This window comes from Protopterus annectens, chromosome 6.part0 (assembly GCF_019279795.1).
Source record: "Protopterus annectens isolate FY-2018-M chromosome 6.part0, PAN1.0, whole genome shotgun sequence".
Classification (NCBI taxonomy): Eukaryota; Metazoa; Chordata; order Ceratodontiformes; family Protopteridae; genus Protopterus; species Protopterus annectens.
Window position 1 is genome coordinate 894,856,182 of NC_056737.1, and position 25,471 is coordinate 894,881,652.

General features: G+C 41.0%; 1 protein-coding gene across 1 annotated transcript in view; it reads left to right on the forward strand.

Annotated features, from left to right (window-relative positions):
- The window catches only part of LOC122803911 (extracellular calcium-sensing receptor-like), a 663,008-nt gene that overhangs the window by 369,058 nt on the left and 268,479 nt on the right, over nucleotides 1-25,471 (forward strand). Inside the window, exon 4 of the mRNA XM_044073592.1 lies at nucleotides 14,918-15,041. Within this exon, the coding sequence (XP_043929527.1) occupies nucleotides 14,918-15,041 (124 nt within the window). The remainder of the gene's footprint in view (nucleotides 1-14,917; nucleotides 15,042-25,471) is intronic.

The following is a 25,471-nucleotide window of genomic DNA, read 5'->3' on the forward strand; positions in this document are numbered from 1 at the left end:
ATGAGATACATACAATATTGTGGTTGCATAGCTATGAACACCCTTAAAGCAATGCTTGTTTGAATCAGCTGTTAATTGAACCACAGCAGTCAATCTTCCTGGGAAGGGGTATATTAGCATGGCACATCTTGCCTTTGCATTATTTGGACAGTCTTCCCCACAAAGGTCCCCCAACTCTGCCAGATTGCAAGGCCAGCTCATATGCACAGACATTGGAGGTCACACTGGGGATTTACTATTGATGTTGAGTCTGGGCTTTATCTGGCTCAATTCATAACCTTGATTGTGTTCAGGCAGAGCCATTCTTAGCTAGCTTTGGATGTATGCTTCAGTTCGTTGTTGTGTTGGAAGCTGAAACCCCTCTCCTCCTTGGCAGTATTGTAGATGCTTGACAGCTTTGGCACACATGTGAGTGTTATTTGTAACTGTTCAGAATTCCCTCCTAGATGGTGGCAAGGCTGTGTTTGACTATAGGGTGTGATGGAGCTGTGAGCACATGCCTGAGTTCATGTAGGAGGCAGACATGGATGTTATCAGGCCCCATGGTGACTTGCTGTTGTTGCCATCAGTAGGCAACATGCACATGCTCACCGTTGTGTGAGAGGAAGGGTGCAGTTGCTGTGCATATCCTGCTATACAAATGGGGGGACAGGGTGGTGATGTTCCCACCTAACCTGTCTGATGCAGGTTGCCTGTAGCCATGGCATGTGTGTATGAGGTGTGCTTTACCACCAGTACAGGGTGAATTGTGTTGTTGCCTCTGAGACTGACAACATATATGGAGACACCCTTGTGATTGGCCTTGGTGGTGTGGATATGTCTGAGTTGTAGTCATAGTTAGATGTACAGGGAGTCACCTGTGAACTTACATGCTTGCTCAGATAGAGATGGACTTGCTTCCACATTGTTGGCTGCACCTATGTGTCTGTGTACAGCCAATATAACAACCTATTATGTGGTTTGTGTATTGCTGCTGTCCACCAAAGGGGATTACTCTACCCTGGTGGAGGCTGGTACTGCTGTGTCCATACAGCTACAGTGGATGTAAAGTGTACACACCCCTGTTACAATGCCTGGTATTTGTGCAATTGAAACATGACACCACAATAACTCATTTCAAAACAATTCCCACCTTTAATGTGACCTATAGCCTGTACAATTCAATTGACAATATAATAATCTGTTCTGTGAAAACATATGCAATAAAAAGCCATACAATAAGTTGGTTGACTGAGTGTGCACACCATTAAACTGATATGTTGTGTAATTAGTTGTTGATATGATTACAGTTTTAATTCATCTTGGGTTGGAGTCTAAAATCAAGGCACATTTGTACTAGCCAATAGTTGCCCACCTTCCTTGTCACAGTGCTACAAATTTGTCAATTTGTGAGGGCATCTCTTGTGCACAGCCCTATTCAGGTCAACAAACCAATGTACTTTTAAATGTAGGCCTGGTCACTGGCATGCACATGCCCAAACTGTACTTTATATCTTGTGACGCCATTCCTTTGTTGATCAGGATGAATGCTTGAGGTCATTGTCATGTTGACAAGTAATATCCGTTTTTGTCATCAGCTTTCAGCTTCTAGCAGATAACTATAGGTTTTAGGACAAGGATGATTATTATTTGGAAGTGTTCATAATTCTCTCCATCTTAACTAAAGGTCCAGTTCCAGCTTAAGAAAAGCAACCCCAAAGCATGATACTGCCACCACTGTAATTCATCTCCAGATGGTGTTTTTTTGTGATGCAAATTGTTGTTTTGGGCCAGACATACCTTTTGGAATTGTGTGCCAAAGGCTCAACATTGGTCCCATCAGACCATGACACATTTTCCAACATGCTTTTAGGAGATTTTATGTACTGCATGCCAATGTTATTCTGGCCCTGGATGTTTTCCATGTATGAAAAGGCTTCCAACTTGCTACCCTGGCCAATAGTCCAGACATATGGGGAATACAGAAGATTGTTGACACATGTGGTACACACCCAGGACTTGCCAGACATTCCTGCAGCTCCTTCAGTTTTGCTGTAGGTCCCCAGTCAGCCTCCATGGCCAGTTGTCATCTTGTAACATCCCTTTTGGATGAACGTCCAGCTGTTATAACGTCACTGTTATCCCATATGTTCCCCACTGTTTGATGACTGTCTGCACTGGTATATCCAGTGTTGTGGACTGTTGTTTTCCTCTTCTCCCAACTGATGACTTTCCACACTGAGATCCCTTTGAGGCTTTGTTGAGTTCTCTGCAAAACATGGCTTTTGCTTTAGCAGGCAACTGGGTGAATGTCAAATACATCCTAGTAGGACAGCTGAACATTATATCTGAGTAATCAGAGTCTCTTTAATTGATGGCTGGTGTGTACCCAAGAAGACAGAATGCTGTGCTTACAGCAAGAGGAGCATCTACAAGGTATTACTCTACATGTGTGTTCTTGTATGCAACCAGCAAATAGTACATATGTTATGTTTACATTGTCTTCCCTACCAGATTTCTTTCTTTTTTAATCAAATTGTATAAGCTATGGTTCACATGCAAGGTGGGAAACATTTTTTTAAATGATTATCTGTGGTCTGGTTTTCATACAGCACACAAACCTGGCATTTCAACAGGAGTATGTACACTTTTCATATCCACTGTGTACAGGTGTTTATATAGCTGTTAGTGGTAGGCATGGACAGAGGATCATGACACAGTTGGACATTTCTCTGATTACAACCTGATAATCATATCTGTTCTAGTACCCATGACAGTGTCAGAGCAATGCAACAGGCAGTAGCTGTATACATGTATGTCTGTTGTATGCACTGAAACTGATATTGCACACATGTACAACATGCACAAACTATTTACCTGACTGCTTGCAACCCATGTTATTTGTTTTATGCCTTCCAGCTGAACATATGCATAAATGCATGTGCCTCTCAATCTGTTATAGCAGGACCTTTGGACAATGGCACACATGCATGGGTGACAAAGGCACATGAATATTGGCACTGCATTAATATAGCTGCAGCATGCATAATTGAGTTGATTGCACAGTAAACTTTGACATCACAGTGATAACTAAGGATGATGTCCAACAGTCATAGCTAGGCCATTATGTTACAATGTCATTGCTCACAGACTTGCCAATGGTTTGGCTGACATAACATGACTGCATGTGTATGTGACTACAGATATCAGGTACAACTGTGCTTATTGTCTAGTAGAACACTGTACAGTTAAATGGTATGGATTCACTATATCACATGCAGTTCAACACACAGTTCTGCAACAGTACTTTAATATGCACATGCTCTATATAGTTCTCTTATATTTGCATGACAAACATGTGTATCATACTCATATTCACAGCTAACATATGGATATGCACAATATCCCTGTAGCTGGCCTAAAAGTGGCACAGTCAGTAGTGTTTGAGAGACACTCCAGTGGTTGTCATGTGTGAGCTGTCTTTTCCTATGGTGAATCAGGGTTCTGAGCTGTGTTTGATGTCACAGCAGAAAGAGCCAGATGCTCTGGCCATAGGTGATGTTTGGCAGGAGATCACTACAGCAAGTCTTGTTGAGACATAATTATTTCAAACTCATATTTCCCATTATTAGAAAAAAAACATACTACATTCAATTACAATCTTTCTTGTTTCACATGCCTTTCTTTTTTGTACAGTGCAGTGGGTTCTATCAATATGTTGCTCAAGTTATTTTTGTATGCTCACTGCCAAGTACTGGTAGACAGATGGTTTGAATAGATGGCAGCTTGCTTTTTGTAGGTAATGCTCTTGATTAGGTAATGGCCTGTGCACCAGTTGATGTTCCCAACTTGATAATTGCATGCATAGCAGCTGTGTAGTTCTTTCAATAGCCAATGTTATGGCAACACACTCCTATAATTGAGTATTTCATGTGGATGTTGTCCCTTTACCTAGCCTGTGAGGTGGACATCCTGGAGATGTGTAAGCTACAGAATGTTACAGACAGCAGGTGGGAATCACTCTTACAACAAGGCATGTGGAAACAGGAGAACTAAATGGTGGAGAAGGTTTCAGACTTAGGGACAGAATGTGAGTATTGCTGTTACATAGTTTGAATACTGCTCGTTTTACAGGATATATGTGTACATGGTAGTTCTGCATGGATTTCAGTCTGACAAAGTTATGTGTCTGCATAGCTGTCAACTGTAGGGCTATCCCCATAATGGTCAGAGGTTTGCCTGTTATGTTTGGTCTGTTCACCAGACAGGTTTTGTCCTTGGCAAATCAGTGGCATACTCTGCTGATTGCTGTCAGTAAATGGCAACATTCATTTGTATTTCTGACTTCATATCCCTCAGAACAGATATGTTGCAACCAACCCTGTAACAACAGCAACGTTCTCAGTGTACAACAGTAATATTTCAAATATGGCCCAGTGTTTGGGCCACTGTACTCCACTTATATGCAAGGCTATGTCCAGATGTCATGCAGTAAGAGGTTGATAGGTATGGTCTATAATTAATATGTGCTGTCATTCCTGCTAGCATCCCAGTGATGTTGTGAAATCTCACACATGTTGTGGGGTAGGGGCCATACATATGAGTGCAAAGGCTGGACAACATGTGGACCCTGTACAGGCAAGAGATTGGTGCGTGGAATAGTAAGACATGTTTTAATATTAGGCTGTTAGAACATGTGAGGGATATTACTAATTAGAAAGGCAACAGGTCTATAGCTGTAAATTTTCATACATTTCACCATGGGGACTGTAGTGGGTTACAAGGTACATTTATGGAAAAGGTCTGTTTTTCAGTTAGATAGAACACTTATGACAGAACCATTGTTATGTACAGCATCAATTTACATTGTAACATTTGATACTTTATCCCATAGGGGGTTAACTGAGGAGTGCAACTGGAGGCTGTTTACCTAAATACGTAATTAAGTGTTAATTGCTTCTTGTACTTAAGGCCAGTATGTTTTTTAATGTTGTAATACTTGAAGGCAAAACACATTAAAAGTTGTGTGTGGATTACTGGCTGGTTGTTTTTCATTATACTATCTTCAGTCATTTCAGTTATATTGCTGACGGCTCAGTGTATGTCTAGCCATTGTTTATGGCCTATCCTGATTTTGTACCAGTGTACTATGTACTTCTTAGTTGTACTGTGTTGGGGGGGGCAGCAGATGTCAGTGTCATGGGTGGCTTTGTATCATTACCAATGTGTTTCTATTTCCATAGACTTGTCCCTCCCACTTCATCTGGCTTGGTCCAGACTTGTACTGAGGTGTTCTGGGGTGTGACAGCACTGCAAGTTATTGACAAATAATGCATCTCTCTCTCTCTCTCTCTCTCTCTATATATATATATATATATATATATATATATATATATATATATATATACACACACACATATACATATATCTATGTATATGTATCATTTGAATCATTACTGATTCCACAGTGTTCATTCCCTATGGTAAACTGACTGTACTGCATGATACGTATGAAGAAACATCATAGCATCCTGCAGCTCAGATGGCTAAGTAGTCAAGTGCAGTTACTATTGTGTACAGGTTACTGGGTTCGAGACCGGCAAGCCCTGTTTATTTTGTTGCTGGACAAGTGTATATGATTTCCTTTACATACCATGCCTATATGTGCTGTCATTACAGTAGCAAGGAGTGTGACTATACTGTGTGGGACACTTGTATATACATGGGTGGTTTCACATGTTATATGTACGTACACTTCCACACCAGCTACACTAACATGGTGACAGAAATACTTTACACACATTTTACTATTCAAATAATACTTTTAATGCTGCTTGTGCATGTAAAATGTGATTGCCTGTTTTAGTACTCGAGCCTTGGTGGACGTCTGCAGTTTGAACTCAAAGACAGCAAGGGGGTATCTCACCTGTAATCTTATTTGCTTGTGTCTGTGTATCTCTGCCCATTCTTAACAAACTGTCAGGATTGTGTAAAAGTCTAGTGTGTATATGTTGCTTGGGTTGTGTAAGGTGGGGGGGTACATGTGAGTGGCATGGACCCTTTCTATCTGACTGTACATGGTGCTCGGGTCAGGGACTCTGGGGAACATCATCAGTAGATACTAATATCACTGTAGTGCATGTTATCTTTTCAAATGCATGTGTAGAGCCCCAGAGCTGGACTTGGGTAGTGTTTTGTCAGTCTTTTTTTTGTGGACAGTGCTTGGAAGCTCAGTGCAGTTTCCCTACTGTTCTGTTATGTCCATATATTCATAGGATGTACAGTTGTGTAGCTAATACATTTTGTCTGGTTCCCATCACTGTTGAGTATTCCAGACAGATCAGTGGGATGATGTGAGGATTAGGGTCACTACATAATAAGGTGTACTTGAGCCCCAGACGTGATATTTCCATCAATATATGTTAGCAGTAACAGTGTTAGTACAACAACCTTCTCAGAGTATCTACTCACATAATTTGGATATGTCTCCATTGTCACCCCTTTGTCGCCCCACTTTGTCTGGCTTGTTCCAGATTCATTGCAATACAGGGTTCTGAGCATACCTCTCTACTGCCAGGCTGTTTGCAGAATGTCCAGGTGTTTGGCCCATACTTTGGTTCTGTTCCACAGTTTATTTGTATTTGTCTGGGAAATCACTGTTATGATCCAAGGATTTATGTCAGTGAATAACGACATACATGTCACTTCTCATCCTCATGTCCTTTTCATGGTTCTGCTAATAAACACCCTGTTGCTGTACAACTGATCAGTCATGACAGATATATTCTGATTATGTCCCTATATGTGGCACACTTCCCACCCTTTATATGGCCTTTGTACATTAGTCCTGCACTAAGAGGTTGTGAGGTTATGGTTCTGAGCTATGGATACACTGCATGTCATATAACTACAAATATATATATATATATATATATATATATATGTATATATATATATATATATATATATATATATATATATATATATATATATATATATATATATATATCCTTCACTATATATATATATATATATATATATATATATATATAGTATGTATCTACATTTTCATATATATATATATATATATATATATATATATATATATATATATATATATATATGTTTCACCAACCCCACACACACACACACACACACACATATATATATATACATATATTTTTTTTCTTTATATATATATATATATATATATATATATATATATATATATATATATATATAAATTTTTCTATACATATTTGTTTTATATGTATAGCTCCATATATCTGATGTATATACTTAATATTTATCTATCACCATACACATCAATATGTGTATATTTCTATATACTAAACATGATTGATTCCACAGTGTTTGTTCCCTACTATTCTATATCTGTACTGAATGATATATTTGAAAAAAACAGCATTCATTCTTACATCTTAGATGGTGTTGTGGTAAATTACTCTGAATATGGTATACAGTGTCCTGGGGTCAAGACTTGGGAAGGCTCATTATTTTGTTGTTGGGCAGAACAGTGGCTGCTGGAGAGAGGGTGATTAAGGCACTTTTAAGAAGCTGTAAGCAGGTTTGCATGGGTTTGCGTGATGGTAACAAATGCCAACTCAGGGTTAAATGGGAAACTGCTTAATCTGTGTAGGCATAACTTAGCATCATACAAACTCACTTACTGCTGCTTACTGATGCTTATTGCAGCTTACTCCCACTTGGCCCCATGATAATTTTTTTAAAAGAAAAGAAAAAAGGGGTGATAGGAAAGTGGTTAAAAAGGGGTCATGCAGAGGGTAAAACAATATGAAAGATACCTAGGGATGTGCAGGATGGGTGTAGGGAAGGTCCATAACTGTGCATTTTTGATACAGTAACAGCTGTGCATTTGTGCAGAATTTGGAGGTGAATTTGGACACAAACCTCTGAGAGAGGGGTAAGGACAACAGTAATGTGTTGTTAAGCCAATTAGACCAGATTATATGTGTCCAGTGAACACGTTTGCGAAATGGACAGCTATATATGGGGTGATTTTTTTGTGGGAGCAGATTTACTTTTTTTTTTATAAGGTGAGAGTGGGATGTTGGGAAAGGATAGTAGGTATATTTGGGGAGGTAGGTTGGGTAGGGTAGGAAGACAGACAAGACATCAGACAGGGGTGGTATATGACACATGTGGGGGTAAACACCTTGGACGGGGAGGGTGGCTGGGAATCGGATGCTTACGAGCCCCCAAATGGATACGGTTGGACTGATGTTCCCACCCATGGGTTGTCACTACTACACCTTCATGACCCCAAAGGTGGCTGTGCTGAGGGCTGAGCATGAGGGGAAGGCTGACCCTCAAGAGGTGCCACGTGGCCCTCAAGCTGGTGCAGCAGATCTCTGAACTCCTTTCGAAGCTTGCTATGCACCAATCCTCAGACCTGACGACAGGTGACAGTGTCATGTCCGTGCCCACTCCTGGGGGGATGGGCCCCATCCCCTGAGGTGGTTCCACCCAAAGATGGTGCAGGACAGTGGACGAGGAGGCCCTGGGTTGGGTCCCAGATGTGCTGGGGCTCGGTGCCACGGCCAGTTGAGGTGGGACAGGTGGATCTGCTGGGATCGGCCTTCCCAGATGTGCTATGGTGTTGCAGTTTTATAACATATGTTGATTAGTCATGAAAAACACATTCTAGGATTAGTTATAACAGCATGCTAGGTATTCCCATTAACCCAAAACAACAGATTTGGAACAGTTGAATAGGAAATAAAACACATGCATATATGGAACCACAGTGGGCATTATAACTGCACGCAGGGTGCATTGATAGCAACAGGCCATTAATGATAGTATTTGAACAGGGAACATTAGTAGTCAAATGTTTAAATATCTGTATAACAATAGGACATATGTCTCAAAAGTAGGTTTAGTGAAAAACATACCCATTGATTTATGCGTTTAGATTATTGGTGCAGATAGGGTGGGGGAGAGAGAGATGTCAATTAATAACTGTATAGGCTTCAGTTGCACACAACTTTTATGATCATTGCTCTAATAATTACTCTCTAAGTATTACCTCATTTTACATTGACCTATGGCCTTGGGTTGGGCAGTGGTATGTTTGCACATAGTGTATAATTACAGCCTTCTTACAGCTAATGTAATACCTTTTCTTATCTGGCAGACCTGTGGAGGAAGTTTCTGTTATCACTACCTGACTATTTCTACCCATATTCACTTTATCAGGGTTACATATGTGCACTCATAGTGTGTGTGTGTGTGTGTGTGTGTGTGTGTGTGTGTGTGTGTGTGTGTGTGTGTGTGTGTGTGTGTGTGTGTGTGTGTGTGTGTGAGTGCTACTGCCATATTCTGCCTTGATTTCTATTGGTCACCCTGAGTGTGGGCAGCATTGACCACTAACTGTGACAGCATGACACTTGAGGGACATTGCTTGGAGGGGACTACTTGGTGTATATCCTTATCTTGCTGTCATTTGCAGCCTTGGGTTTGGACATGGGTGTTGCACACAGTGTTTAAGTACAGCCTTATTACAGCTAATTTATACATTTTCTTACCTGGCAGACCTGTGGAGGAAACTTCTGTTAACACTACCTGTCTGTTTCTGCACATATTCACATATTCCTGGGTGAAAATATGGATACAGGTTACTACCACTCCCGGGATTCCAACCATGATTGTTTGTGCATAAAATAGACAGGCAGGACAGTGGACGAGGAGGCCCTGGGTTGGGTCCCAGATGTGCTGGGGCTCGGTGCCACGGCCAGTTGAGGTGGGACAGGTGGATCTGCTGGGATCGGCCTTCCCAGATGTGCTATGGTGTTGCAGTTTTATAACATATGTTGATTAGTCATGAAAAACACATTCTAGGATTAGTTATAACAGCATGCTAGGTATTCCCATTAACCCAAAACAACAGATTTGGAACAGTTGAATAGGAAATAAAACACATGCATATATGGAACCACAGTGGGCATTATAACGGCACGCAGGGTGCATTGATAGCAACAGGCCATTAATGATAGTATTTGAACAGGGAACATTAGTAGTCAAATGTTTAAATATCTGTATAACAATAGGACATATGTCTCAAAAGTAGGTTTAGTGAAAAACATACCCATTGATTTATGCGTTTAGATTATTGGTGCAGATAGGGTGGGGGAGAGAGAGATGTCAATTAATAACTGTATAGGCTTCAGTTGCACACAACTTTTATGATCATTGCTCTAATAATTACTCTCTAAGTATTACCTCATTTTACATTGACCTATGGCCTTGGGTTGGGCAGTGGTATGTTTGCACATAGTGTATAATTACAGCCTTCTTACAGCTAATGTAATACCTTTTCTTATCTGGCAGACCTGTGGAGGAAGTTTCTGTTATCACTACCTGACTATTTCTACCCATATTCACATTATCAGGGTTACATATGTGCACTCATAGTGTGTGTGTGTGTGTGTGTGTGTGTGTGTGTGTGTGTGTGTGTGTGTGTGTGTGTGTGTGTGTGTGTGTGTGTGTGTGTGTGTGTGAGTGCTACTGCCATATTCTGCCTTGATTTCTATTGGTCACCCTGAGTGTGGGCAGCATTGACCACTAACTGTGACAGCATGACACTTGAGGGACATTGCTTGGAGGGGACTACTTGGTGTATATCCTTATCTTGCTGTCATTTGCAGCCTTGGGTTTGGACATGGGTGTTGCACACAGTGTTTAAGTACAGCCTTCTTACAGCTAATTTATACATTTTCTTACCTGGCAGACCTGTGGAGGAAACTTCTGTTAACACTACCTGTCTGTTTCTGCACATATTCACATATTCCTGGGTGAAAATATGGATACAGGTTACTACCACTCCCGGGATTCCAACCATGATTGTTTGTGCATAAAATAGAGCAGACTGTATGCTTCATCAGAATGAGCTATTGAGAAACTGCTGTTTCTTGTTTGACTGTTTTTGCCTAATACACTCTTGGTTGTATAATTTGACATTGTAATTCTGACATTCATGCATGGCTGATAGTTCTTAAAATATGTAGTCATACTTTGAAATAGCACAGTCTGGAAAACACTGGTTAACACAACATTCCTATTCAGGTATCATATCTTGGTGCATGGAGCATTTCATATAGTTAATATCCTGTTTGACAACTCCACAATCTTTGTCAGATGAGCCTTGAATATTTAATGATTTCAGAGCTATAGTTGTTGTGCAGAAACTGTACACATTTCGATTCATAACAACACATACCGAAGTAAACACAACCAGTCCAGGGTTTTGACTTTTATTGACAGGTATTGACACTTTTATTGATATATACCCTGTATGCCACTATTACTCTGCTAATGTCTCATTTATTCAGTACAAATCATACACATTTTTAAATACTGACAGGTGGCATTCTACTCCTTTCTATTTATTTGCCCTGAATACTACAAGCTAGATTTGTACACACCAGCCTCATGATGCAGCCTTAGCAGCCTGCTGGTGTGGGCATCCAAGTTCATGGCCCTCTCATCTGCAGCTGTACAGGAGATAGGGAAACATTTATGCATACCTATCCATCACATACACAGGCCGGACTTTGGTAAACACTTATTGATACTGATACTTACTCACATCTGGGACATTCTCTGCCTGGGCATCTTGGATCCACTGGTCCAATAGCTCCCTCTTCCTATGGTTCAGGTCAGCAAAATTGTGCTGGATCTGCTCACTAGTCCGAGGGATGCCAGTGGCACTTGTGAGATCATGTGGGAGATGGTCCCAGGCCTCCGCTTTGTATTGGGAGCCCTGGTACTGGTCCTGCAGTAGTCTCCCTTCATGGTTTTCTACTAGGAGTCCAACCATGACCCTGGACCCCTGAATGCCTCAGCACTGCACACAAAAGCATACACCTTCACCAATGCCAGCCATAGTGCCTGCAGTGGGGAGCAACAACTGTTTATGAGCTGTATTCCCACGTATGAGGTTTAAATAGGGCTGATTTCCTCCATTAGTTGTGATTGGATGGTTTTGAATATGCTGAGCTAAGCTAAGTGACAGGTAAACCCGCTTAGCACAGATAAGCATTGTTTAAAGGGATAGATTTTAAGGACTGCTTACCAGTGCGCAAATCCACTTAGCTACGCTAAATATTGCTTAGCATACAAATTTAAGCAATGCTTACTCAAGCTAAGCATAGCTGAGCACAATTTAGCATTGTTCAGCTTTCATTTTATGGACTATCATAATTATAGTTATTATTAATTATTAGTATTATTATTATTATTATTGTTATTATCATCATTTTATGTGCTTTCATTACATTCTTTTGTGGCTATTCTGTATGGGACACTTGTGCTTACATGGGGTTTTCACATCTGTACTACACTGACACCTCATATTTGGACCTGCTACACTACCCTGGTTAACAAATATATATTATTCACTACCTATTTCTAGGAAAATATACTTTTAGTGCTGTTTTCACAAATAAGAATGAATGGCCTGCACTGGGCCTCAAACTGTGAATGACTGCCTGTCAAGAGAAAGCTATAATCATTACACTATTTCACTTGGATTATTTTGGCTGTTTAGTTCTATTTAGCTCCTTTGAATGTTTAAGCTATGCTATGCATAGCTGTGTGACACGCACACCCATTCAGCTATGCTTAAACTTTATTGGGGATGGAAAAAAAAACCAGAACGTGTAACATTACTCTTATAAACTTAGAAAGCGGCTAGAATAATTCAATTTGCATTAGCAGACATTTTTTGAGGGATGTAAGTTATGCAACTCAAATGTATGTCACTATTTAGTGACTTCATTCCTTAGATTATCACAATGATTTGCCAGACGGGAGGAAATTTTATGAGGGAAAGACCAAACATATAAGGGAAAACTTTGGACATTCTGCGAACATCTGGCCAGTTGAGATCTATGTTGTGGGGGTTTGTGTTTCTGTATTTTGTCTGCGGACACTGTTATCTTGTGATAGTGTCCGCGGACAATGTTAATTGCTTTAGAATTGCCGTACAGCAATTCTAGAGTGCAGGGGTCATGTGTACTGTGCGAGCAATGCTCAGACACACCCCCTGTGCTTGTACATGGATTGTGTCCATGTAGAGAGTACAGCAGTGTGCCTTCATTAATATGCAAGGTACACTGCTGTTCTACATGGGCATGGAGTCTAATGAAGCCTGGGGTATGTCTTCTGCCTTTGTTATAAACAAAAACATTTTGCACATCAGGTTAACACATATGTTTTAAAATTTTAAATACATTTTCATATATTTATATTTTAAGGTTACTTGTGAACTTGTTGAAATTTTTAATTTGTTCAAATATAAGGAATATGTGTTTCATAATTTATTGAGCAAATGTTTATATTAATTAATAACTAATTACTGTTGTATGTGTTTGGTCACATGACTTGGTTGTCTACATAAATGTCATTTGTGTGGTGAGATTTTTAAGTTCTGATTATATCATGATTAGGACAAAAGCACTAAACATTTAATAAATTTAACTTCAAATATTGTATGCAGATGAATCAATTGTGTAGTATAAACTGGTAGCAATTTTTATCAAATTCATGTTTTTGGCCTGCTGCTTGCTGTTTTTACTGTTTGTCAATATATTAGCAGACATATGTAATGCTAACTTAACCCCACTTCCTCACACTGTTACACCTACTATCCCTGAAAAATTAGTTCCCTTTGGAATCACCTTGTAACAAGTCTTAAAATACCTGCCAAAGGCTACAAATACTGTTTCTGTGGGATGAGATATACCATACCACATGACACTTTTATCAGTGACAAGCCTCTACTGAAATTGCACAACCTAAGCCTATCCAAAAGGTTTGTGCCTGATGCCTGGAGAACAGCCACTGTGACTCTCCTGTACAAAGATGGTGATTCTACAGATCCAGATAATTATAGGCCTATTGACCTCCACAGTCTTGTATACAAAGCCATGGAACACAAAATTGCAGAAGTCATTCATGCAGACAATGGCAACATAATTAAGGTCTTCATTGATGATTTGTTAGGATCCCAGAGACTGGATCAAATTCACTTTGTGCAGGTCATTATAATCCACAAACCAAATGTACGATAACACTGAGATATGATAGTTCCCCCCAATCAAATCTTTGATACTAACATTATCCCAAGAAGTTCAAGGGAACCATTTGTATTATTCATCTTGAATAAATACATCTAAACTGCTTATATAACATGCAGAGAAAACCAAATAGTTGCTTCTTTTTCCTCATGTTCTTTTCTAATATAGGAATATTATTATGGTTTATTATTCTCTAGTACCTCTTTATTGGCATTCTTATTTTTTGTTTTGTTTTGTTTACACTGGAATTCTCTCCAGGATAACACCTGTTTGTCTATAAATCTGACATGACAAATGTTCTGTTAACAGGGATACTCTTTCAACCTCTACTGTGTAGGAATCCTTTGTGTAACCAAACTTTTATTGTTAATTAAATGTATAACTAAATATTACTCTGCAATGTCAGCAAAGAAGCTCTGGGCATATATTTCTGGATTCAATATACATGTAGAAAGTCAGAATGTTTCCCTCTTGATCAAAATCATCTATAGCAGCACAAGTAAATATTTTAATATGCTTTACATTATATTCTATAATATGATTACGGTTTACAGCACCAAATTGTCATATTTATATTTACTACAACATATAATACAGTTTGTTGAAGAGAAGATTGTTTGCAGTTTCTAACACCAATACTGACCTTAGAAAACATAATGCACAAGCATTTTTTCAAAGAGACACACACACACACACACACACACACACACACACACACACACACACACACACACACGCACACACACACATAGAAAACAGTGACTTACTTGAGTCAAAGTGTCTTGTTATTACAATAATGGTGTGCTGCTTTTATTTAGGTACCCAAGTCTGTCTGTAGTGATAGTTGCCCAACGGGGCATAGAAAAGTTGCTCGTCGAGGGGAGCCAATATGTTGTTATGACTGTGCCTCCTGTTCTAAAGGACAGATCTCTAATCAAACTGGTGAGTTATAGGAAACATTAGTGTTATTACTGTTTTCAGGTATTAAGACACTAGTTTATAATAAGTCACCTTGCAGAATATCTGACAATTTAGATTTGTAAGTAATGTATGACAATGGCACACCAATAAAACTTTCTTTTTTACAAAAAAAAAAAATAAATAACACTTTCACATTGTGTTACCTGAAAATTATTCCATTAACAAAACTGATGAAGAAAGCATCTAAAACTGTTGTAACACCATATTGTTCAAATCAGCAAACAATAATTCATTTTTAATGAGACTACCATGATTACAAATATTTAAAGAAAGAAAGAAAGAAATGAAATATATGATGCTTTTACTAACCTTATTCTGAAGGCTACAGTCTGCACATAGCATAGGGCCAGATTCTAAAAAATAGTTGTGGATAGCTCAAGATGATGAAGGAGGACATCAGCTCACAACTGGTGGATGCAGTTTCATAGTGCATGTTAAAACACGACTAGTGTCAGTTTCAGGTTTACTCTCCAGTCCAGCTGGTGAATATGGGAATCTTGAGGCAATGTTACAACTGCCTTATGTACACAGACCACCCTCTCCTCTTCCCAACAAGCTCAAATATATGTGAGAGATGCAACTATATAGCCAAACTGGAGGCTGAGCTCTCTCAACATAGTACTGGCATGGTCATGTCTGGAGGAGAAGGTAATCGCACACATCACAAATCCAGTCTCACATAGACCTATCGCAACAGCAAACCAAACACATAAACACACAAAAACATACTCGGAGGCTCTAAATAAAAATCTGCCCAAGCAACAGAGACCTCCAAAGCAGACATCCAAGCAACTGCTCCCCCACAACAATACCCATGTATCACATAGTTCACAAAGTCAGTATGCCACACAGTCACCGCCCTTAAGGCTAAACAACACACCTAATACACTTGTAATAGGTGACTCTATTGTCAGACACACTGACGTCCCTCTCACCAGGCTGAACAAGGAGAAGGTCACTGTAAGCTGCCTGTTGGGTGCCAGGATCCGCCACATAACACAAGCACTCAGGTCATTCCAAAGCAAGTACAAATATGACTCCGTCATTGTCCATGCTGGTGTGAATGACCTGAGATATACCTCCCTGGATTACATGAAAAGAGACATAGAGGAGCTCTCTGATCATGTGGCCCAGGCTGGTATGACCCTGACCTTGAGTAGCATCTTACCCTCACCAAGAATGATACCACAGTATTAAGACAAAATGATCAATTTCAACAATTGGCTAAAGTATTGGTGTCACTCAAAGGGGATCCAGTGTCTGTCAGCCTGGGATGACATGCTTGACAAGCCACGTTGCTTCGCTAGGGACGGCTTGCACCTGTCACCCCTGGGTTTTCGAATACTGGCCAAGGCTCTTGCCACCCCCATAGTGCCTTTTTTAGGCAAGGCTCAAAAGACAAACCCACCTCCTTAGACAACACAAGGAAAAAGAAACTAAGGGTAATGCTGCTCAACGCCAGAATTCTAAACCTCAAGATGCACGCACTCGAGGCTCTCCTCAGTATGGAGAATATCGATATCTGTGCAGTAACAGAAACATGGTTCAAGGCTCCCGAGAGCACCCCAGCACTACCAGGCTATACCTCATACCATGCTTTTCGGCCCCAAAACTCGGACTGAACCACAAGAGGAGGAGGAGTATCCATATTCATCAAAGATACCCATACCTCCAGGCTAGTGGCACTGCATGAAGCATCTGAGACCATCCATGTGCAACTAACAGTGGGCAAAACTGCCTTCAAGTTTGTAGCCTGCTACAGACCACCCTCCCAAACTCAGGAACCCCATTCAGCTTTCCTGAAGACACTGGAGAATATGAAGGTCTCTCCAAACACCATTATACTGGGTGACTTTAACTACCCAAACATAGACTGGGAGCACTACTCAAGCCCCAACACCCTAGCCCAACGGTTCCAAGAATTTATAAACTCAAATGCTATGGAACAACTGGTCACCACTCCCACAAGAGGGGAAAACATATTGGACCTGCTGATCACCAACATGAGGACTCTATTTTCCATACCAGAGGTATACCCCTCATTGGTAAGATCTGACCATAAATTAATCACTATGGACATCCATATCCCATTCCCACCCCCAGCAAAGGAGACCATGGTCAAAAACTTCTCAAAAGCAAACTTCCCACTTTTCAAAACCGAGATGGAATCCTTCAGAGCCCCAGGGACAGTGGAAAATATGGCCCAAACCGCAGAATCCTTTACAAACGCATTCTATGGATACCTACAGGAATGCATGGATCAAGCTATCCCAAATAAAACCAAGACACACTCCTCCAAAGGCAGGAAACCTGTCTGGTGGACCCCAGCCATAAATAAACTGTACAACAGAAGGAGGAAGCTACTACATGATAGAGCAAAATCCCTGAAAGGGAAAGCAACTCTGATCAGTACTAACAAGAAACTATGATCCCTCATAAAATCATCTAAGGCTAGCTTCGAAAGAAAAATTGCACAAAATGCTAAAGATAATCACAAGGCCTTCTTTAGTTATGTCAGAAACCTGGGTGGAAACTCCCAGATATGCTCTGAGTTAGTGCAAAATGACAAAAAATGCACTGAACCCACAGACATTGCCAACATCCTGGCAGACAGGTTCAGTGCAAACTCCCCCCCCCCCCAAATGAGCAAATGACTATCCCAACAGAGTGTAGCCTCCCTGACATCACAGATGCACAGGTGAGAGCTGCCCTCTCCAAAGCAAAAAACACAGCATCAATGGGACCGGATGGTGTCATGGGCTGCGTTTTACACGAGCTCCAAGAAGAACTGAACCCTCACTTAAAATCACTGTTCAGTCTCAGCCTTACAACAGGATATGTACCCAAAGAATGGCGTACAGCAACAGTGGTCCCACTCCATAAAGGTCGTGCCACAATGGACCCCGGAAACTATCGCCCTATAAGCCTAACTAGCCTGGTCTGCAAAGCTATGGAGTGTATCATCATGGAACTCATAAACAAAGACATTGGGAACTTCCAAACACTGGCTCCTACCCAATTCGACTTTGTTAAGTGCAGATCTTGCATCATGAACCTGGTCAATTTCTTTGAAACAGTCACCAAGGCCATAGACAAAGGGAAGGTAATACGCACAGCCTACCTTGACCTTGCAAAAGCCTTCGACACAATACCCCACTCGGGCATCATAAATAAGCTCATCAGCTTAAATATCAACCCCTATGTCACAAGATGGGTTGCAATCTGGCTTAGGGATAGAACCCACATGGTCAGAATTGCAGGTGCCATGTCAGACTCTAAACCAGTTACAAGTGGCGTCCCACAAGGCTCAGTCCTGGCACCTCTCTTGTTTGGTATATATTTCTCTGAGGTACAGGCTAACACAGGAGGACTATGGCTGACAAAGTTTGCAGATGACTGCAAACTGGGGGCCATAATTGACTCACCGGCTGACACAAGCAACCTCCATAAAGGTCTCACAGAGACGGATAACTGGTGCCAGAGCCATGGCTAAAGCTAAATGCCAAAAAGTGCATAGTCATCCCCTTTGGGAAAAACAAAGTGCCCACAAATTACCACATAGGTGGTAATCCATTAAGTACGGAAGAAGTAATTAGGGATTTGGGGACCCAAGTAGACTGCAATCTCTCCTTTGACAATCACATTGCCAAAGTGGTTAGAAAGACATTCTATATAGCCCACCTTATCACAAAGAGGTTCACATCTAGATCAAGAGAGTCCAATTCAACAATCCAACAATTGTGCCCCTCTACTCATCACTCATCAGGCCCATAATTGAATACAATGCCCCATTTGCGATGTACCTTACCCGACACCTGCTACAACTAGAAAGACCCCAACCTCACCAAGAGGATCAAGGGACTCAAACAGATGCCCTATGCAGTTAGGCTAAAGAAACTCCAGCTCTACTCAGTTGCTTACCACCTACTCAGAGACGATCTGTGCCTGATGTATAAAGCCATGTCCACCCCAGAATTAATGGACATACTCCACCTCAAGAAATCCAAATCCATCAGAACTACACACTCCAGTGACTTAAACCTCAGCACAGAAATAAATAGAACATGCTGGAGGGACAGATTCATATCCCAGAGGCTCCCCTCACTCTGGAACAAAATCCCAATCCATGTCAGACAGAGCCCCTCAATGACCCTCTTCAAGAAGAATCTTGACGTTTGGATGGGAGATCGTAAATTTACCCCTGAGATCTCTTCTGTGTCACTGCTAGACAGAGGCATGGTAAACTAACCTTAAATGGGCTATCTTCTGTGACCTACTATACAGAGGCACAGTCAACTAATCTAAGAAGGGTGGTGAAAGCCAAACACACTCTGACTAGGCTTGTAAATGCCCTAGGGCAGATAGCCTAGTATCAACCTATGAACCTATGAACCTATGACCAGGTAATTATATATTCCGCTTAGGATAATTGCTGACTTTGTACATGTCTGCTGGATTCCAAAATACAACGGGTGCATCCAATTCAATTTAAATGTAATACAGTACTTCGCTAATGATTTTCTGAAAGCACACACTGGAGACCAAATGTGCTTAATTATAATGCTATTATATTCCACAAATTCCAAGGGAATCCAGTGGATTCCACAAACCTAACTAAAAAGAAATGCAACTGTCCTATAATGCACTACAGAAGGCTGTGGTATTGCAAGCCATAATAGAGGAAGATCTGCAAAGGTGCCCCAGAAGGCAGCCTGCCAGGTGTGGAGCCATGCTACAATTAAGTCAGCTCTCTGACAAGGAAATAATAGATACAGATTAGACATAGAGCTAGTGCAGGCTGTAAGCAGGACATGTGAACCCCACATGTATGCATGCAGTCTGCAGAGTAACCCAGTACCCGTAGAAACAAAAGTGTGCCCGAGTCTATGTATACTGGTCTCTGAGACATTTCTGCGACATATGGGAGATGCCAGAAGAGTGTTCCAGACAGCTGACAGTCACATTCTTGCATAGTTCCTAGCAGCAATGTGCACCAAGTTAAATGCATATATCCAATTCCCAACAACAGTCATGGAGTGGAGAAATGTCATGCAACAGTTCTGTGTCATACACAATTTCTCCCATATACTCATTGCAATAGACAGCACCTATGTCCCAGTCAAAACCCCATTTGTACCTGATGTTGATTGGTACATCAATAGAAATTGGTAACCATCATTCAATTGTCAGGTGGAGTGCTCTGCAGATGGCCTCATTATTAATATTATGGCAACACACCCCACTAGTGTGCATGATACAGCAATATGGAAAAAAAGTGCCTTGAGATCTGGTTTCCAGCTTGAAGATATACTGGAGAAGGAGTCCACTACTATGAAGTATACAGTAGCCATGCATTGTAACAGGACGAAGAACAAGTATTCCTTCTCATCCACCTGGAAACAGGTGACTGCAGTTATCTACTGGAGCCTTGGCTAATGATACTATACAGAGCCCAATCAACCCCTGCCAAGGATGCATCCAATAGAGCACATGCCATGACACAAAACACCATCAAACATGTGTTTGGTGTGTTGAAAGCAAGATTCAGATGGGTGGACACATTTGGGGTGCACTCCAATACACACCAGAAAAGGTATCACAGATGTGTGCTATGATTCACAACATGATAATATCAAAACATGGTAGCTTCACAGTTGCAGGTGTGGGTGACCTACTCCAAGAGCCTCAGATATTAGATGCTGAGATATCAGAACTTTCACATGATGACCAGGAGGACACATGGGTGAGAAGAAACAAGTGTTTGTGACAGGAGATACAGCCATATGTCTTAGCTCAGGCAACAAGGCAATGTCTGATACACACTTTTGAGTTACAACAAACCATACACACAAATGTAAATTGACTAAACAGTGATGTCTACATGGTGCTGCCCCAGCAACACATGACTTGTCTACACTGAACATCATGCACAATAGATGCATAGGATACCTATAATGCCATATACACAACATTACACAAAGAACACATCTGGATGTATACAGAGGAAACATTAACACAGGAAGTCTCTTATAGGTCCAAAGGAATATACTAGGCAAACAATGACCAGGCCTTTATAAGCCTGGCCATGCAATCTAACCATATTGTGTCCCTATGTATCATGGGCATTTAGTAGGAGGGGATATGTTAGGAAGTTACTAGAGGTTATTTAGGGGGTATGCTAGTTTGGGCATTGCTGTCTGTTTCTATCAGAGACATTGGGGTCAGACCCTTGGTGAATTTCTGATTTCCCATCAATTGGTCAAGGTTGCATTTAAATAGGGTTAGGAAAGGTCTCTGCTTTACATGGACTGGAGACGGTTCTAGAACATGGGATCCTCTGATGTGCAGAAGGTGTATCCGAGCTGGATCCAAGGATGCCGTGCATGCTAGACATAGATCATCTGTCAGTAACCTATAGTAGACAGAGTATGGAGATTGGACTTTAAGGCAATCTGTATAGGACAAAGTGTTTATACCCTTGATTTTCCTGGTAAGGAACCTTTGTGGGCAACTGGTGCATATGTCTGGTCAGGTATATGCCAAGGTGGGCATTATACTTAATGAATAAAGTGGCACCATGACTTCCCTGGACCTGGATGCCATACCTTCATTTATTAGTTGGGTGATGTAGAATGATTTTCTTACTACCTTGGCCACATCTTGAGCAAAGGCTGGGTAACTAGCTATATATATTTCCATATCACTGACAACTGGGTTAGGCCTCAGTGGAATCTTATTGGTGAAGTAATTAGCCTGGGTGACAGTTTTCCAGAAAGGCACTATAATGCATTTTTTGGCATTGAGTTTTAGTCCATGACTTTTGTACCAGTCATTTGTCTGTGTTCAACCCTCTTGTAAGATGTTTGTGCCATTGGGGGGAATCTATGAGAGCTCCTAATTTGCAGTCTTCTGTGAACTTGGTCATCCGAAAGCTATTGACATTATTCTTTACCTCTGGGAAGTAGATACCAAATAGGAGCAGTCCCAGCATGGACCCTTGAGATACATTGCCTGTGACTAGTGTGTTAGTGGAGGTGGTATCACCAGTTCTGACTTCCTGGGTCCTGTCTGTATGCCAGCTGGCAGTCCAGTGAGTTATGTAGGGGTTTATGCCCAGTTTAATGAGTTTGTCAACTATACCCAAGTGGAGTATTTTATTGAATATCTTACCCAAGTTCAGGTAGGCAGTTTTTCTCTTCATCCATTGCCTTGTTGATCATCCCAGAAACGCCCGCCAGATTTAGTAGGCATGACCTTCCTTTTGCAAAGCCAAACTGGGTTGGATCAGGTATCTAAAGGTTGCCTTTGTCTTTGCTGATCATTTCCATGATAATTTGTTTCATAGTTCTGCATATTAGACTAGTCAGACTAATATGCCTGTAATTTCCAGGGATGGTTGATGGTCCATCCTTGTGAAGTGGAATAACCGTTGCAGTCCTCCATTCTTATGGCACAAAGCCTTTTTTGACACTATAGTTCAAATGTGACTGAAGTGGTACAGATAGAGGATGTTTCAAGCTATTTAGAATACATCCTGGGATATTGTCAGGGCCCACTGAGGCTGTTTTTGGCCTTAGCAAGCACTGCCAGGACCTGTTTCCTGTTAATAGTTGGAGGTAGTTATGCTAGTAGCTATTTCATGGGGGAAGGGGGAGTGGGGAGTGAAGTTTAAGCTGAATTTGCCAGCAAGCAAATTCATTCTATCACTCTCTGCAAGGTACATCACCAAAGAGGAACACACTGGCAGATGTGTAGCACACGGGAGATATGTGCAACAGAAGGAGTCACTGTACAGTTAGGATATCATCATACTGATATCTAACATGGGAAGGTAACTGTAAAATAGCCAGTACCACAAGTAATCAAGGCCCATCCAGTGTATGGGAATATATCAGCACAAACATTACCTAATGACAGCTGTCATCCACTATCAGTGGTGCATCACAAATAGCATTGTGTGATGTGTAATAGTGTGGTACTACACAGTAAACAACAAGTGGCAGCATGAGTTATGACAAATATCCAAGATCTGGACAAAAAGAACAATACCACAAATAAGCATTGCATCCTATACATGACATATAATGTCACCCATTCACACATAAGGCAACACTTCAATGAACAGGTTATTGTTGCAATTTGACTCATTTAGATGTAAGAATATTTTGTGTGTGTGTGTGTGTGTGTGTGTGTGTGTGTGTGTGTGTGTGTGTGTGTGTGTGTGTGTGTGTGTGTGTGTGTGTGTGTGCACGTGTGCGCGTGTGTGCGTGTGTATGTGTGTGTGTGTGTGTGTGTGTGTTGTGTGTGTTGTGTGTGTGTGTAATCAGGAAGATACAGGAAGGCACACAAGGGAGCTACATATTAGCATGTGGATACAAAATGGAAACTGGTCCACAAAACTGCAGTAACTGCTGAGGTTGAGGAATGTGCAGCACCATATTAAAATGTCATTAATAATACCGATAGACATACAGAGGCTTACCTGTGCATGTAGGGAAGGCAGGCAACAATGGACTGTGTACTGTAGCCATCAATACTGGATGATTAAAATGCCTTACTGTTAACCATGACAATATGTACTATATGTCAACTAGCAAGAGATGAAAACACAGAGGTATGGAGACTGTCACACAGAGCATTACTGTTGTCGGTATCTGTACTAATATATACTAATGACAAATATGTACTACATTGAAGCTAGTCAACTAAATCAGAGAAAAGATCAAAAAAATCATGTGGCAGCAGACATTTGAAAAAACACCTATAGATTGATTAGACAGTAATCAGCACAGTAGTCATGGTTGCCACTGGGTTAGAATGGCACAACAGGACACACATTTGATCAACCATCACTGTTACTCTAATGCAGTCTCAGGAACCCATACTGATGGCTCACACTGTGGTTGTGGTTGCTCTGCTGTATCTAGAAATATTTGACCAACAGTGCTGTACTGAAGAGCTGGATATGGAGAAAATGGCATTTTGGGAACTACTGTGGATAGGAACAGTAGTGAGATGTATCTATCTGTACATATCTGCTGGGATCACATCTGAGCAACCAACAGGAAATGAGAGTGCATGTTGAAGCACAGACACTAATGCCATTGGCTATGTGTGGGTCTAATGTGAGGGGTTTGCCTCTCCCAACAGGAAGTAATTTCCACAGTACAGTAAGGGCAAATAACACCCAGTTTATGCTACTCACTGCTCTAGCACTGCCACAACAAGGCTTTCAAGGCAGCATGCAACCGATGATGCCAAACTGTCAAGCCATGCAGCCAGTGCTGTCATGACCTACCCATATCTGAATGCCTGACATTTATGTAACACACACAGCTAGTGTGCTACATGATTGGAGGCATGGGCAAGTGCTTGCAGGTCAGAGGCATGACTTCTCTGCAAATGTTCATGTGCCTGTAATAGTAAGCAGACAGGACATCCTCAAACACATGCTCATGCACATCAGTTACAATCCCATATGTAGTCTGATGGGCAATATCAGTCCATCGTTGGGAAAAGTCACCATCATTATCAGAATCTTCATGAGACAGTTGGGCCACAGTCATCATCATGTCCATCAAAAGAGGTCTCCACATCAACAGAATGGCTGGCCACATCATCCTCCATGTCTCTACCCTTCTGGGCCAGACAATGAACCCACTACAGTGGCCTGTATACCATGGGCTGTACCATCAGAGTGAGGCACATTACACCTCACCTGAGCATTAGTGGATGGGCTATTGGATGAGGCATATAGTGGATGTGCTACAAAAAGAGAGAGCCAACACATGTCACATACATTCAAAGAAGTCAAATGATGCACCATAGTACTGAAATATGGGACAACTATATAATTACAGTGCTAATGATGATATGGACTTAACAGGTCATCATGGCTGTGGGTGTTTCAAAGACCCTATATAAAAGAAATATGCCATGTCATTTACATCAAGGACCCTATATGAAAGAAATATGCTATGTTATTTACATATCAAGCAAGAATGACAGACAATGTTAATACAACTACAAACACATACCTGACATTTACTCCTCTGACTCCACCGTTGATGGTGAGGGTATTAAGCAAATCCAAGGCATCATGTAGCATTCCACCTGATGTATAACATACAGCAAATAAGATATACACATACCGGATGGGTGATGATGACGTTCAGATAGCAGGTGTCCTATGTAGGTGAACAAGACCACATAAGTCTTGAACTGTACAGATATAAATATCAATAGTGAAATGTAGCAACCATATAGACTACTTTACCAGGTAGATGTTTCCTGGTTGGTGAGCATATTATCCAAAGTAAAGTTGATCCTGTATTATAAAATGGCACACAACAGCAACATGTGAGTATAATCCTCAGTCATAACAGGAGGCA